Here is a 15,468-nt window from a genome sequence, read left to right as displayed (position 1 = left end):
CTCCTAAAGGTTTTCAAAAAGCTAAGAATGAAAGAAGAGAACAAAAGAGGTGAGTGGCTCTTCGCTGACAGCCTCCCCTGTCCCCTGCCCGTCAGGAACAAGCAGAACAAACTGAGCTCCACTTACAGTCTCTCCCACTTTGAGAAGGTCTGTTTAGGAACGGCATTCCAACCAGAAACTGACCTCCCCTTAGCCCTAGGAGGGGAGGTCACTGAGCAGAGGCCAGGGTGGGCCTGCCCTTTAGGAATGACTGGCACTCACAGCTCCCCGTCCTACATAGCCTGGCCCTGGTGGGCTGAAGACACAGGACCCACCTCAGAGCATCAAGGCTACTGTGCACAATTTGCATTTTTACACCTTTGTCCTTGTAAAGATAATTTGGTATGTTAGAGTCTGTTGCCTTTGCTGTTTATTTTAAAGCAAGAAAGAGCAAAGCAATGGAAATATAGGACTGGGCCACCTGCTGGAGGTGCAGGCAGGGGGGCAGTGGAGAAGAGGCCCCCACCGCATCTGCCTCTGGCCAGAACTGGGAGGATAGGCCATCAGCAGAAGCCAAGCGCATCAAACACACTCTCCAAATCACAGGGCGAGCAGACATGAAGGTGCTCCTGGTCACAGGGGTAGCAGGGAGCCGGACTGAGAGCTGAGCATGCGGGTCTGCGCTGTTCCCTGAAGCGAGCCGTGACAGGTGCAAGCAGAAAGACAAAGCCTGGAGAACAGAGTGTGGTCAGGGTTAGGGGCAGCACGGGCAATATTGGTGGAGGCAGCATGGGGCGAACAGGCGAAGATGAGCACAGACGGCACACGACACAGACGGTGACAGCATGGAGGTTGAGGATGGATGGCCACAATGGGGGTTTGGCACAGGGCACCCTGGGCTCTCCAGTAAGGCCCACACCCTACAACCTGGGGCTCAAGGTAGCCTGAGACTCCTCAGTGGCTCTGTGCATGCTGTCAGTGGGACTAGGTAGGCATCACCACCCTTGGTGGATACCAGCCTCCAAGGCTCCCACTCTTCTGACCCTGGCTGCTCCCTCTCCCCAACCCCTCAAGAGAAACACCGACACACCCCTCGGATCTTGGCTAAACTTTGCCTCCTCGGAAAGGCCTCTTACCCCACCAACAGGCCCAGGTTTCTCTGGGATGAACAAACCCCACCTCTCTGGTGCTGGCATCAGTTGACCCCCAACCCTCAGCTATGTAACTGACTGATTTGCACCAACCTCCTCTACAGCAGGGACCAGTGCTGTTCTATGCACCTGGCACAGCACTGATGGAACCACCTGGATGGGCATGGCTACAGGTTGGCCAAAGACCATAGAGAGGCTCAGCCCCAGACTTACCACAGCACAAGGCCTCGGAGCTCTGAGGCCTTTTCTGGCTCTGGCATTCTGAAGTGACATGGAGCACGACAGGCAGAGAGCAAGGATTTTAGTCCAAGAAAGGCACTATCGACACATCCCAAAGCAGGGCTGAGCCAGGCCAAGTGACGAACCAAGCCATTCTGTAATGGCCAAGCTCTCTGGGCCCTCTGCTGAAGGACAAGGGAAACACACACAGATTCAGTCTCTGCCAGGCTGGCCAACCACAGGGCCTTCCTAGTGTCAGTCTCACCTCTGGCTAGGGGTGGAGGGAGATTCAGACCCAGTATCTCTTGGCTATACCCTGACTACAGCAGGCAGTTTTGGATGAGTGCCTACCTGCCCTCAGCTCAGGTTCCTCTTGGGGAAACAAGGGCATGACCGAGCCTGCAGGGCAGTTATGAAGATGGAGACACGCTACTACCCTGCAGGCACCTGCCCAGAGCCCAGCACAGAGCAAGCACATAGCATTGAGTGGTAGGGCATAATTACACACGGGCACACACACACACACACACACACACACACACACACACACACGCATACTGTACACAGGGTAGGGGTAGAGGTCTTGTTCAAAGATCTCCTTATGTTGCTTGAATATGTATAAAGAGTAATCACTGGGAACCCCCTGAAGGTCACAATGTGCTCCTCGGGTCACCTCGTTTTCCTGGTCAGGAAGCTTCAACATTAGGGATTTCAGCCCTGTGGGCAAATTCCAAAAGATCGACGGAAGGGAGAAGTTAGGCAGATGGGGAGCACAACCAGCCAGAGCTGCCAGCAGCACAGCAGAGGACAAAGCTTCTCTCTCTGTTGTTCTCTCTCTTGCTCTCTTTCTCAGCTTGGCCAGAGGTCAGCTGTGATGCCCTCCTGGCTGTTCCGTGAAGGGCTGGCTTTGACACCAGGCTGCGGTAGAGTCACAGTGACCTGAGGGGCTGATTCCAAAGGCTTTTAACCAGAGTTATGCACAGGCTGCAGGATGCTCCCCACCCTAGTGCAGGTGACACAAGGTTGCAGGTGAGGGTGGTTCAGAGAACAAATTTGGGTCCTATGAAGCAGCTATTATCAAATGTCAAACAACCCACATGTACCTGGAGCTATTTTTCTAAATCTTTTCTAAATCTTAAACCAAATCAGAATTGATCCTAGCTGATTTCTGGTTTTGAAGCAAAGGCATACTAATGTGGGAAGGCAGCTCCAATGCAAAGTCTCCTAACCATGCCCAAGGAAAGTCCTGACGCCTGGCTCCCTCTCCCACTGCTGGAAAGTTAATTGTTCTGTGGGGGTAGGAAACCGGGATCCAGAAAGCCCCATGCCCAAGCCCACTCAGGAGCTGCTGCTTCAGAGGACACTACCTCCACCTCTTGTGAGGCCATGCCACTAGCTGGAGAGAGGTGGGGTGCAAACTGAGGGGGACTGGCCCCAGAGCCCAGGCTCTTCCCTCTATGCAGTGCTACCTAGGTCTTACCCTAGTTCCACCAATGACTTGGAGAACTCCATCCAGGAGGTGGCTGCAATGTACCAGCACTTTTGTTTAATACCCATAAGGAAGACATTACCCCATTCAACAGGTGAGGAAATTGAGAAGTGAAGTCCTTTGTCCAAGGTTGCAGAGCACATATGCAATGGAGCTGGGACTGGAAATCAGATCCTTTGACCAGGGCCTGCTGTGCACTTGCCTCCCTGTCTGACCTCCCCATCTGACCTCCCCGTGACTGCTTCTCCTCAGCTGTACCAGGGCTAGAAGCACCCATCACCCTCCTGGTAGTATAAGGGCTCAGCGGTGGCCTGCAATCAGTGCTGACGCCCCTCTCCTCCCACAGTAGACCCAAGGCTGGTCTCAGGCCAAGAAGCTGAGTGGAAACTAGGAACTACATGTTCTCCTCCCAGGAAGGAGAAGCAGGAACAGAGGTGGGCAGTGTGGCCCCTTGAGGCCACCAGCACATCCCCTGACACCAGCAATCTGCTGCTTCTACCTGGAACCTGGGCCTTCCCCTAGGAACTAGTATAGCTGCTGAAAGGGCCACTTTAACATTCTAAGATCACAGCTATTTTAGGACCCCAAACATTTTCATGTTGCAGACACTGCTTTCTCTCAGAGGTGAGGCAGCTGAGTTCTGAAAGCATTATGCAGCCAGGCCTGGGCAGAGCACACAGGTGGCCAGTGTGGGGCTGGGACTGGGCAAAGATGGGCCATGGGATCCTGATGGCTTTGTGTCTTTGACAGGAATCACTTTGGAGACTTTTGTTTTAAACAAATGTTCAAAACTGTGCAACCACTGAAACCATATTTGAACTTATTTGTATGGCTCCCTCTGCAAACTTCCAGAACAAATAACTAGCATGTTGGCACCCAGGACCTGTCATGCCCAGTTGTCATGCCTGAGTGATCTGCAGTGGCTCACCAACAGCTTCATGCACACATATGTGCCAACATGGGACAGCTGGCATCATGGCCCCCTTTCTGAGGCGCTCCTGCCTCCCTCCTTTCCTGCTTCTAGAGGCGTACTCAACCCTAATGGGCTGACATCCAAGCATAGTGGCGCATGTGGCGTGACCTCAGTGGGAGCCTGCAGAGCTGCAGAGGACAGTGCTTGGGTTCCCTAGCCCAGGTGCATGTGAGCACGGCCACATGGCATGTGGACAACCAGGAAAGGCATTCCTCTCCTGAAAACTTTGGCATAGTGCTTCCTCCCAGGAAGCAGCTGGCAAAAACTAATTCCCTGAGAAGGGGTTTGCTGCTAGTATGTTTTCTCAATATTCTCAAGAGTAAAAGTTTGGGAACAGGGTGATTAACTTAACTAAGAAGGGGAGAGAGGATCTTAACAGGGAAAGTCTGCAGAACTGAAGATTGGAGGAGCAGGTGGGTCAGTTCTTCCCATCTCTGCTTAACACTCTGGGGTGGGCAGCGAGGTGTCAGTGCTGAGACTGGGAGTAATGACATGAACCTTCCAGGAGGTAAGAGACACAGCACACACTCAGATCCTCAGCCTCTCTCAACACGCATGCTGTAGATCCAAACCAAACCCAGGAGGGGACACTGCAGGTCTCCTTTCCTTTCTTGAGAATAGCAAATCCTGCCCCCAGAGAAATGGAGCACTGGCCCCCTTGTCATCCTTCTCCAGCACTTCTTTAAACCTGCTCTCAAGCCCTACCCACTCAGTTCAGAAAGTTGGAGGCAGATGCCCATGCTATATCCAGGAACCCGAGCACTGGGCAAGGGCCTCAGCAGGGCACTAGAGCGAAGGTGGTGGCCCCCCCCAGACCTGTACTGGGACTGAACTTCAAGGCTACCATGGTGCCCTAGAGTGCCCATTCTTACTCCAAGGAGCCACTCTATAAAGACTACCTGGCAGGAGGCAGAGCCCTGGGACCAATTCTACCCACCTACTAGCATCCCCATGCCTTGGGGAATGCAGAGCAAGGCCTGTTTCCCCAAGCCCAGATGAGATGAGTGACATAGGAGTGAGGGCCCAGGTGTCTTTCAGCATTGTCACTACCTCCCAGGACTCCACTTTAGTGGTCCTCTTAAATCACCAATTTGGCTTATCCCAGCAAGTACTTTGTCACTAGCTTATCACTATAAAAATGAGAGAACATGAAGAAATCGAGCTACAGGCCAGCATGCAAGCCTCCTAATGTTAGTAAGGAATGTGGTTGAACAGTCGCCACCTGCCCCATCCCACATGGCATGGCCACACATATGGTCCCAGGTGACCCCCATTAACAACTTATCTGGATTCTCAGGGGTGACAGACTTAGAACTAGTCACGGCCTTCCCTCGACCTTCAGAAGGACAGAGCAGTAACAATGTGCTGCTGAACAATGCAGGCATCACTAAGCTGACTGCACCAGGAGCCCCTCCAGGAGGCCACACTCTTCTAACTTCCTTTCAAAGTAGATGTCATGTCCCCATTTTGCAGGCGAGAAAAAGAAGGCTCAAAGATGTGAGATGCCATAGCCTGGCCTGCCCCCTCCCCTGGCTCCCAGGTGGGCAAGCTGGCAGGTGGCGACCCTGAGCATGTCTCGGAAGCACAAGAATCACTGTGAATCCATGAGGTTAATGAGCAGCCGCAACATTGCCCGTGTCACCCCAGACCCAGCACCCCCCCTCACCAAAACAAAGCGACAAAATGAGTCGTCCGAGCACCCCCCCGTGATTGATGTGCCGCCCTGGGCTGGCAGTAGGGAGAACAGGGACTGTACCGTCCGGCGTTGCCTGCTGGTGGGGTTTTTTACATTTGACGTAATCGTGGTCAATCGGAGTGGCTGTGTAAGGTGGGGATGTCAGACCTGGGCCAGAGGAGGAGGGGAGGGAGGCTCCGGGGCCCGGCAGTGTCCCAGCTGAAGAGTGGGAGTCCTCGTCCACCAGGCAGGCCTTCTCCCTGTGGGAACAGAGGTTTGGGGCACAGGTCAGAGTCTCCACCTCACATTGAAACAGATGTGTACTGGTAAGGGTGAATGCCCTTCCTAGGGCCCACTGCTCCCATGCACCTCTGGTGGCCCCCACCCCATCTGCCTGGTGTCACAGAGCCCATAGTTGCCCCTACAGCACCCACACAGGCTCTGGCTCCTAACTGGACACTGCCTAATCTTTCTGGCAGGGCGCGACCTGCATCTCTGAATTTCAGGCCCCAGGAGGCTCTATAGAGGAGCCAACAAGTCTTTCTTCAGAAGCACCCTTGCATCTCTCCATGCAAAGTCTATGCCTTCTGTGTGACAGCCTGACAAACTTAAGACCTGACAAATGGGCAGACAGAAACACATCTGCATTTACTGCATGCTCACACATGTACAAGGATATGTGCTGCAACATAGTTGAGCAGAAACATTAGAAACACTCTAAATGTCCATTGGAGTGGTTACATAAAACATGGTACATCCATACTATGGTATAGTAAGTAGCCACTAGAAAGAATGAAGTGACTGGGGTACTATCTCCATGGACTGTTGCCCAGACCCACTGTCAGGGGAAAAAGCAAACTCTAAAACAATACCTTCTGTAGTTCATTTTTATAAAATAAAAGAAACCTTACAATTGTATGTGTGCATTTAAGTGTTATAAATATACAGAAAATGATTTAGGAAATTAAACTGTGAATAGTAGCTAACTCTTGGAAGGAGATATGTCACATTTTAGTCTACATGTTTATATACTACCTGAATGTTCTATAACAAGAAAGTATTCATGTATTATTTGTATAATTAAAAAAATTTTAACAGAATTATAATCAATGAAAGAAAGTATCATTGTATGCTGGGGGCCCTTTGTGACTAAAAAAATGGGTAGCTATAACTTCTGAGCACAGCGGCTGCCCACCTGAGTGGCCTGCCATGCATGGACCTGAACCTCCCCATAACCTGAGGGCCACACCGACTGTGGACCTGGCTCACCTGTGGCGCACATCACACAGGCTATCTGTGGTCAGAAGCAGACAGCCCTCAAGCACAGGGCCTGGGTGCAGGCCTCTCTGGCACTCAGCTGAACCCCGCACAGTGCCCAGTCAGGCAGGGGTCAGCTGAATTTCGCACAGTGCCCAGCTAGGCAGCGGTCTCAGAGATGGGGTGAGCTGAGCCCTCCCCTGGCTCCCATGTGGGCAAGCTGGCAGGTGGTGACCCTGAGCATGTCTCAGAAGCACAAGAATCAGCATGAGTCCATCAGGTTAATGGGCAGCTGCAACATTCCCCACGTCACCCCAAACCCATCTTTCTCCCTAGGACTTGACCCTGAGAATTGGGTGGCACCAGGACCTGGGCCTGGAGTGAAAGAAGTCTGGGCTGTGGAGATGACTTACAACCACAGGGAGACTGGGGTCAGTCCAGGCCCACTGAGGGGACCACACCTGAGCCCCAGTCTCTCCGAGCTCTCTGGCACCACATGAGAAGCCCACACTTCCCACACTTCTCACCGCTTCTCAGGAGAATGAGCAGCAGACAAGGCCTTGGCAAAGGACCCAGGGGTGAGAGTCTGCAAAGCAAAAACTGACTTTCTACAGTGTTCTGCACAGAACAGAGCTGTGCCCCAGTGGAGAGGGCAGGAGGGCATCAGCTTCTCCCCAGGACTTCCCCTTAGGGTGGGGTAGCACCACACATGACCACAGGGTAAGGGGACTCACACTCACCCTCTCCTTCTCAGACTCAACAGAAATACCTTGGCCCAGCAAATGGGAGTTTCCAGATGGGTCCTAGGGACTCCATGAGTTCTAGTTTACCGTTTACTGTGTAGCAACCCTCTGAACAACACATTGCAGTAAACGAGCCATCTGGGATGCAGATGGGGTAAGCTGCTAGGGGTCGCCTAAAGGGTGCTACTCACTTTTCTGAAGCTTTGGGTGTGTTCTTCTCCTCGCCCCTGGCAAAGGGTCCTTCTGCAGCCTCCTTCATAAAGTTGACCAGGACCTCTGCACCAACCCCAGAATCGGGCTTCCCCAGGAGCTTCAGGATGGAAGCATGGAGCCGAAAGTACACCTAGGAGAACGACACCTCTAGTGTGAGCAGCCTTCCCAGTTGCTAAGATTTGTTCCACAGGCCAGTCAGCCACACTGGAAATGGGCCCATGACCAGGGCAACAGGCTGCCACACACTGCTTGTTTTTGTTGGCTTTCAAACCAACCATCCTACAACTAATTTAAAACAAGCTGTGAAAATTAAAATGTATACTGTCAGCATTCCAGCTTAAACGTTCACGCAGTAACTCAGGCACATGGTAGTGAGATGAGAGTAATAACCACTCATTATGATAACCCTTCAGCTCCGTTCACTGGGCACTGCCTCCCGCCACAGTGCTGCTGTTCTCTTTGTGCCCTTCAGTGGGCACCCATAGAAAGTGAGTTTCTCACTTCTGGAGCGCCTCTTCCCGGCCGCCATCCCATCTAGGAAGTGAGGAGCATCTCTGCCCGGCCGCCCATCGTCTGAGATGTGGGGAGCGCCTCTGCCCCACCGCCCCGTCTGGGATGTGAGGAGAGCCTCTGCCCAGCCGCGACCCCGTCTGGGAGGTGAGGAGCGTCTCTGCCCGGCCGCCCCGTCAGAGAAGTGAGGAGACCCTCCGCCTGGCAACCGCCCCGTCTGAGAAGTGAGGAGCCCCTCTGCCCGGCAGCCACCCCGTCTGGGAAGTGAGGAGCGTCTCCGCCCGCCAGCCACCCCGTCCGGGAGGGAGGTGGGGGTCAGCCCCCGCCAGGCCAGCCACCCTGTCCGGGAGGGAGGTGGGGGGGGTCAGCCCCCCGCCCGGCCAGCCGCCCCTTCCGGGAGGGAGGTGGGGGGGGTCAGCCCCCTGCCCGGCCAGCCGCGCCGTCCGGGAAGGAGGTAGGGGGGGTCAGCCCCCCGCCCGGCCAGCCGCCCCGTCTGGGAGGGAGGTGGGGGGGTCAGCCCCCCGACCGGCCAGCCGCCCCGTCCGGGAGGTGAGGGGTGCCTCTGCCCGGCCGCCCCTACTGGGAAGTGAGGAGCCCCTCTGCCCGGCCAGCCGCCCCGTCCGGGAGGGAGGTGGGGGGGTCAGACCCCCGCCCGGCCAGCCGCCCCGCCCGGGAGGTGAGGGGCGCCTCTGCCCGGCCGCCCCTACTGGGAAGTGAGGAGCCCCTCTGCCCGGCCACCACCCCGTCTGGGAGGTGTACCCAACAGCTCATTGAGAACGGGCCATGATGACAATGGCGGTTTTGTGGAATAGAAAGGGGGGAAAGGTGGGGAAAAGATTGAGAAATCGGATGGTTGCCGTGTCTGTGTAGAAAGAAGTAGACATGGGAGACTTTTCATTTTGTTCTGTACTAAGAAAAATTCTTACCCTGTTGATCTGTGACCTTACCCCCAACCCTGTGCTCTCTGAAACATGTGCTGTGTCCACTCAGGGTTAAATGGATTAAGGGCGGTGCAAGATGTGCTTTGTTAAACAGATGCTTGAAGGCAGCATGCTCGTTAAGAATCATCACCACTCCCTAATCTCAAGTACCCAGGGACACAAACACTGCGGAAGGCCGCAGGGTCCTCTGCCTAGGAAAACCAGAGACCTTTGTTCACTTGTTTATCTGCTGACCTTCCCTCCACTATTGTCCTATGACCCTGCCAAATCCACCCAAGAATGATCAATAAAAAAAAAAAAAAAAGAAGAAAAAAAAAAAAAGAAAGTGAGTTTCTACATCTGTCTCCCCACTGAACTCTGGACTCCCTGAAACAAGGACTAGGTTGGATTTCTGTTTATAGCCCAGCCCCCAGGCAAAGCCAGGCACGCACAGGCCTCGAAAACGTCTTCCCCGTGGGTGGGCAGGCAGCTCATTGCATCCATTGGGCCCTGTGCTTTCCTCCATTTCCTCAAGTCCTTACCACATTCCTCAATTTAAAATGGGTGAAGAGCTGCCCAAGGCCCCACAGCCAGGAATGCCCAGGGCCACGTTAAACCCAGGTCTGCCCTGATCTTCTCATGCAGGAGTGGGTGTGAGGCAGGCTCCCACTTGGAGGGCACAGTGGGTGGTATGAGGGCTGAGGACTGCCATTGCAGGCCCTGGCTAAGTGGCCCCCCTCACCCAGGTGAGAACCTGCCGGCAGCACTCTCAAGGAGGCATCCCAGACAGAGGGGGCTCACATCCAGAGCCCCTCCACCGCTAGCCCACCTATGGAGCCCAGAGAAATTGGCCCAGCAACTCCATTTTTAGATGTAGGAAACCACTCGAGGCACCCATGCACAATCAGGTGGCCAAACTTGGGGGAGGGCAAAGCATTCAACTGGTAAAGTTCATCCAAGTGGCGAGTAAAGATTCTTGAATGAAGGCACAATAGCAGAGGAAAATTTTTGTCAGGACAGGGTTAAAAATCTTCAGAGAAATGTCATTTTTAACACAAGATATACATATTTACCAGCTGACTCAAAGTTACATAGCTACAATGGTTGCATGGAATGGGTTGCCCCCCAAATTAACTATGTGTGCTTGCTCTCCTTGGAGCCAGCACTGTGTGCTGGGAGAGGGTAGGCCACACATCTAAGGCCTTGGTTCCTCATATGGAAGCTGCTGGTACCCCTGGGGCTACCATCCTGCCTGCTCATCTGCTCTATCAGGCAGTAGCAGAGGCCAAATCTTGAAGAAAAAAACATGGAGGAAAAACAGAGTTGACATCATCTTCCTGAGGGCCACACGTAGGTTCAGTGGCTTCCCAGAGGTGCCATATGAGAATGCTGGGCTCAGTGGGCATCTGGCCCAGCTCCTCTCTGTTCCTGCAGGTGACTTAAGGCAAGTCATCACATCACTCCTCTGGGCCTTACCCTTCTCACCCCCAAAGTGGAGTTCTTCCAAGGCACATGCCCCCAGGTGGACAGTATGAGCACTATGACAGGGAAGGACAGAGATCCAACGCTGCGAATGAGCGCAGCCAAGCTGCTGCTCCTGAGATAGCGTTCAACAGGAAGCTGTGTTTCCACACTTCTCCATGAGCCCAGTGAATATGGCCCCAAAACAGGCAAATTTAATTTTTTTTTTTTTAGACAAGGTCTCACTCTGTCTCCCAGGCTGTGAGTGCAGTGGTGTGATCACAGCTCACTACAGCCTCGACCTCCTGGGCTCAAGCAATCCTCCCACCTCGGCCTCCCAAGTTTCTGAGACTACAGGTGCGTACCACCAGGCCTTGTTAATCTTTTATTTTTTGTAGAGATGGGGGGGTCTCATCATGTTGCCCACTAGTCTCTGAGATCCCCAGCTCTATATCTCAAACTCCTGGACTCAAGCAATCCTCCCAAAGCAGTGGGATTATAGGTGTGAGCCACCATGCCTGGCCCAAAAATTTTTTTTTAAATGAGTTTTTTTTTTCTTTCTTTTTTGAGACAGGGTCTCACTCTGTCACCCAGGCTGGAGTGCAGTGGCACAATCTCAGTTCACTGCAACCTCCACCTCCCAGGCTCAAGTGATCCTCCCATCTCAGCCTCCCAAGTAGTTGGGACTACTGGCCTCCACCACCACACCTGGCTAATTTTTAGTAGAGACAGGGTTTCACCATATTGGTCAGGCTGATCTCGAACTCCTGACCTCAGGTGATCCACCCACCTCGGCCTCCCAAAGTGCTGGGATTACAGGCGTGAGCCACCATACCTAGCCAAAATGAGACATTTTTGTTTGCTCACAAAATTAGCAAATATTAAAAAGAGAACCTCATCAATATGGCTGAGGGAAAGCAGACACTCTCATCAGTCAGTATGACCTTAGGGCAAGTAGCCATTGTTGATCAGAATGCTAAACAACCTGGCAATTCCACCTTTGGACTCTAGTCCTTGGAAATACTCATGATGTGCTCCCTGCTACAAGTACAAAGACATGCACTGCCTGTGCCTTGTCATAGCAAGAAGTGGAGAGGAAACCAAACCTATTAAGGGGCCGTGCAGATAAACAAACGCCCTGCTAAACTACAGGGCACTAGGGCAGGCAGGGAAGCTCACCACACCTTCCATTAAATTTTGTCCAGCGAAAAGGCAAGCTGCAAAATCATAAGAAAATGTTACTATATGTTTATATGTTAATAGGAAAAAATTCGGACATACAGGGACATAGCAAACTCTTAGGGATTATGGAGGGGCATACTGGAATCACTAGGGGCCTTCACATTCACACTGTACACTTCTGAGTTGTTTGAATCTCTTTAAAACACACACACACACACACACACACACACACACTCTTTTATAATCAGGAAAAAAAATCACTAAGGCAGAAAAAAGCAAGCAGCAGATTCTGTCCACACTCCAAGAGGCTTGCTGGGCACGTGAGACTGGTAGAGACTGGGCACATAGCCTCAGAAAGGGCAAAGCCAATGTGCACAGGGCCTTCAGAAGCTTCAAGTCCTGGGCTGAACCAAATGGTGGACATCTGGATCTCTACCAATGTCCTTGGTTTTCCTGCCTACAAAATTGACAATCGTGGCTGCCCAGCCTGCCTCACAAGACTGCTATGACAACAGTGACAGCATTCATCAGAAACACTCTGGAAACCATGAGAGAAAATCCAGGGAGTAAAGAACTGCTCTTTTCTTGAACAACAATCAGAAGACTCCAAATTGGGGGTCAAGAGAGCAGGCTGCTCACCCTAGCTCAGCCCCTGCCAACCTGGGTAGCCTGGGCACAGGCTGGGCTTTGGATGTCTCATTTGCACCCTGGAGGCAATGGTGCCTGCCCTCCCTCCTGCCAGGCTACAGGGTGTGAATGTCCTGGGCCTGGGAGATGCTATGTAGCACTGACTGTCATCACCAAGGTCAGGTTCTTAGAACCTGTGTTAGTGAGGAAAGACAATTTTCTTCTGAGAGATAAGAACAAAATGGTCACTCTCCCAGAAAGGATGATAAACACCCCTTGGGAAAAGAGAGGAAATGATGTTTTAATTCAATTGCACATGAAGCTGCTCAACACAGGTAAGTTTGCGGCAGGTTGAAGGACGGTCACTGGAACCTTGAGCCCCATGCCCAGGGAGATAAAGAAACCAGCCTGCCCCTGCCCTGCTTCCCCGCCCTGGGCCAGCATGGTGTCACCTCCAGGGCCTCCATGGCCAGCTCAGGTGGGTTGTGGTAGTGGATCTTCTTGGGGTAGCGGGCAGCCTCCTCGTGCAGGTAGTGGCCAGCCTGCCTGTAGTGCAGCAAGTAAACGGTGGGTGGCTGCTGCTGCTTCTCAGCCACCTTGCCCAGCATGTAGTGGATGAGCCACTCCTCCTCGTCACCATCACCCTCGCAGCGGGCTGCTGATGTGAAACAGTGCTTGGCTGTCTCTAGCATGCTGTCGCGCCGGCCCTCCATCTGTAAGAAGATCATGAGACTGGGCTGGCCTTACGCCTGAACCTGCCCAGGGATCAGACTTTTTCCTGTACAAAGCTCTGCCGACCTATTTGCAAGTTTATACTCCTCTTAACAACCAAGACACAGAAATGCCCTCACCATTTCACAGCTGGTGACACCGAAGTGTAGAAAGGCCTAGGGGTTTCTCAAAAGCGCCCACCAAGCAAGGCATAGAGCAGGACTTAAACTCAGGTCACCCCATGTCAACCAGGGTACTTTTTTCTGCTTTCCCCCTGCAGCATCTAATGCAGATTCACCTAGCACCCTGCTCCACAGCACTGGAGAGGACATTTACTAACACTCAGCACCCAGCCCTATGGCACTGAAGAGGGCATGTATTTAGCACCCAGTTCCACTGCACAGGAGAGGGTGTGTACCCCTGGGGTACAACAGAACTTCCCACCATCTCCTCTGTGCTCTTTAAGACGGATGTGGAGTACTCGTAGAAGGGCAAATTCCTGAGCCCCACTTAAGAGCCACTGACTGGGAGTCTGCATTTGCAGCAAGCACCTCCAGCCACCCTCTCACAGCCTGAAGGAAGGAAACAGCTAGCTAGGAAGGAAGGAAAAGAGGGTCACCTTTTAAGAGGCACTACTTTCCAATACTGGTCAGCTGCCAGCCAAATTCATGACCCCTCATTCCAGAACTCTGGGCTGGAAGCTAGAGAGAAGCCTGCATGTGCAAGCCCACAGAGCTGCTCTGAGCAGCCCAGGTCTCTGATCCCTCCTCTCTGTGGTCCTGGATTGATGGCAGGGAAGCCAAAGTCTCTTCTTGCCTGACCTCAGGGGCCAGTGAGAGGGGAAGAGTCTGCAGGCACTAGTCTCTGGCAAGGGCAGCTGCTGTGGCCTGCAGGAAGTGCCTCATGTTCTCATCCAGCCAGGCTGAGCCAGCCCTTGGATGTCTCTCCAGTGGGTGCTTGTTTATGTGAAAACCCTGTAGCAATGGCCCCAGGACTGAAATAAGGGAGCAATGTGCTACCCAGTGCTCTGTTAGACACTTCTCAGGAAAAAAAAAAAAAATGACCACACAGGAAGTGGGAGATCATCAATGGGTGAAATACAGTGGAAAGCATCACAGGGCAGGGTCAAACACGGGACCAAGTGATTCCATCACATCCCCTTCAAGATGGGATTCTGTGGCAAATGTGCTGAAGTAAAAGGCAATGGCTAAAAGGATGTCCTTCTACTTGAATTGCTTTGTAGCTGTGTGACCTGGACCAAGTCACTAGCCCCCCTGCCCACCCTGTTCTGCCACAGGCACCTGTAACAGCCACCTGCCAAGAAAGAAAGGGTAGCTGTGAAGCGGCCCATCTGGGCTGGCATCTGGTACCATGCAGACCCTTGGGAAGAGGCTAAGCCCCCACCCCTTCCCCATACAGGGCACACTGCCAATGTCCCTGTCCTTGTGGTGTGGAGGTCACAATACCTCAGACAGGAAAAGGAGGGACAGTCACTGAGGGCCTGCTGTGTTTCAGAAGCTCTACTAGACACCATCTCACTACCTTGCCATCCTCAGAGCGGAATAGGCACCTCATTCACCTTGCATATGGGGTGCCCGTGAGAGGGGCTCAGGAAATGGCTGATGGCAGGTGTTCCCAATGAACTCTCACAATACTGCCTTGGAGAAGGAACCACAACAGGAATGTCAGGTTACTGCTTCCAGGTCATACAGCTAGAAAGCTCTGGCTCCAAAGCCTTTCCTCTTGCCTGAGAACTGACATCATGGGGAAAGCATTTGTTCTCCTACACCACCACCTCTGAGGAGTTTCTGGGCAAAAGCTGAAGCACACAGCAGCTCGAACAGCTGCCAACATGTGTCCTGCAGCCCATCCTCCAGACACAATAAACCCAGACAGAAAAGTAGCAATCAGGGGACTGTGTCCTCGTGACACATTTCAGGGTTGGAAGCTGTCTCTCCAGAGGTGGAAAGAACCCAGGAGGCACAAGGCAGCTCTGCAAGGTAGTTTTCACCCTCGGCAACTATGAAACACCTCCCCCTACCTTCCCTCCCTCCCTGTCGGGACATCTGCATTCCTGGTGGATTTCCATCTCTCTCCTGCCACCCTAACACTCCAGCAAGATGGCTTGGGAACCCAGTTTCAGGACCTGAGCTTCCTGGGCCCAATGGCTTCCATAAGATCAACACTGAGTTCAGTCCCAAAGGTTATGAGCCTAAGTAGAGGAAAGAACAAAGCAAAGGGAAAAAGTATGTGGAAACTTGAGCTCAGTCTCCTTACCCACTCCCTGACTTCCCTGCTCCCTTCCTGGGGGAACCTCTACAAACAAAGCTCTACAAACAAGTGCCAACGGCAGAAAGG

General features: G+C 52.9%; 1 protein-coding gene across 8 annotated transcripts in view; it reads right to left on the bottom strand.

The window, feature by feature from the left end:
- CABIN1 (calcineurin binding protein 1) overlaps positions 1 to 15,468 on the bottom strand; it is a 168,353-nt gene that overhangs the window by 74,848 nt on the left and 78,037 nt on the right. For 6 of the 8 annotated variants that reach the window (XM_003811073.5, XM_055105565.2, XM_034948965.3 and 3 more), the window contains 3 exons: positions 12,852 to 13,112; positions 7,678 to 7,829; positions 5,568 to 5,746 (listed from right to left, as the gene is read on the bottom strand). In XM_003811073.5, the coding sequence (XP_003811121.4) occupies positions 5,568 to 5,746; positions 7,678 to 7,829; positions 12,852 to 13,112 (592 nt within the window). The remainder of the gene's footprint in view (positions 1 to 5,567; positions 5,747 to 7,677; positions 7,830 to 12,851; positions 13,113 to 15,468) is intronic. The other 2 variants (XM_055105564.2, XM_055105566.2) reach the window with 1 other exon arrangement.

The sequence above is a fragment of the Pan paniscus genome, chromosome 23 (genome assembly GCF_029289425.2).
Source record: "Pan paniscus chromosome 23, NHGRI_mPanPan1-v2.0_pri, whole genome shotgun sequence".
NCBI classification, from domain to species: domain Eukaryota; kingdom Metazoa; phylum Chordata; class Mammalia; order Primates; family Hominidae; genus Pan; species Pan paniscus.
The sequence above is the reverse complement of the archived record's forward strand: the minus strand, read 5'-3'. Positions and strand labels throughout refer to the sequence as shown.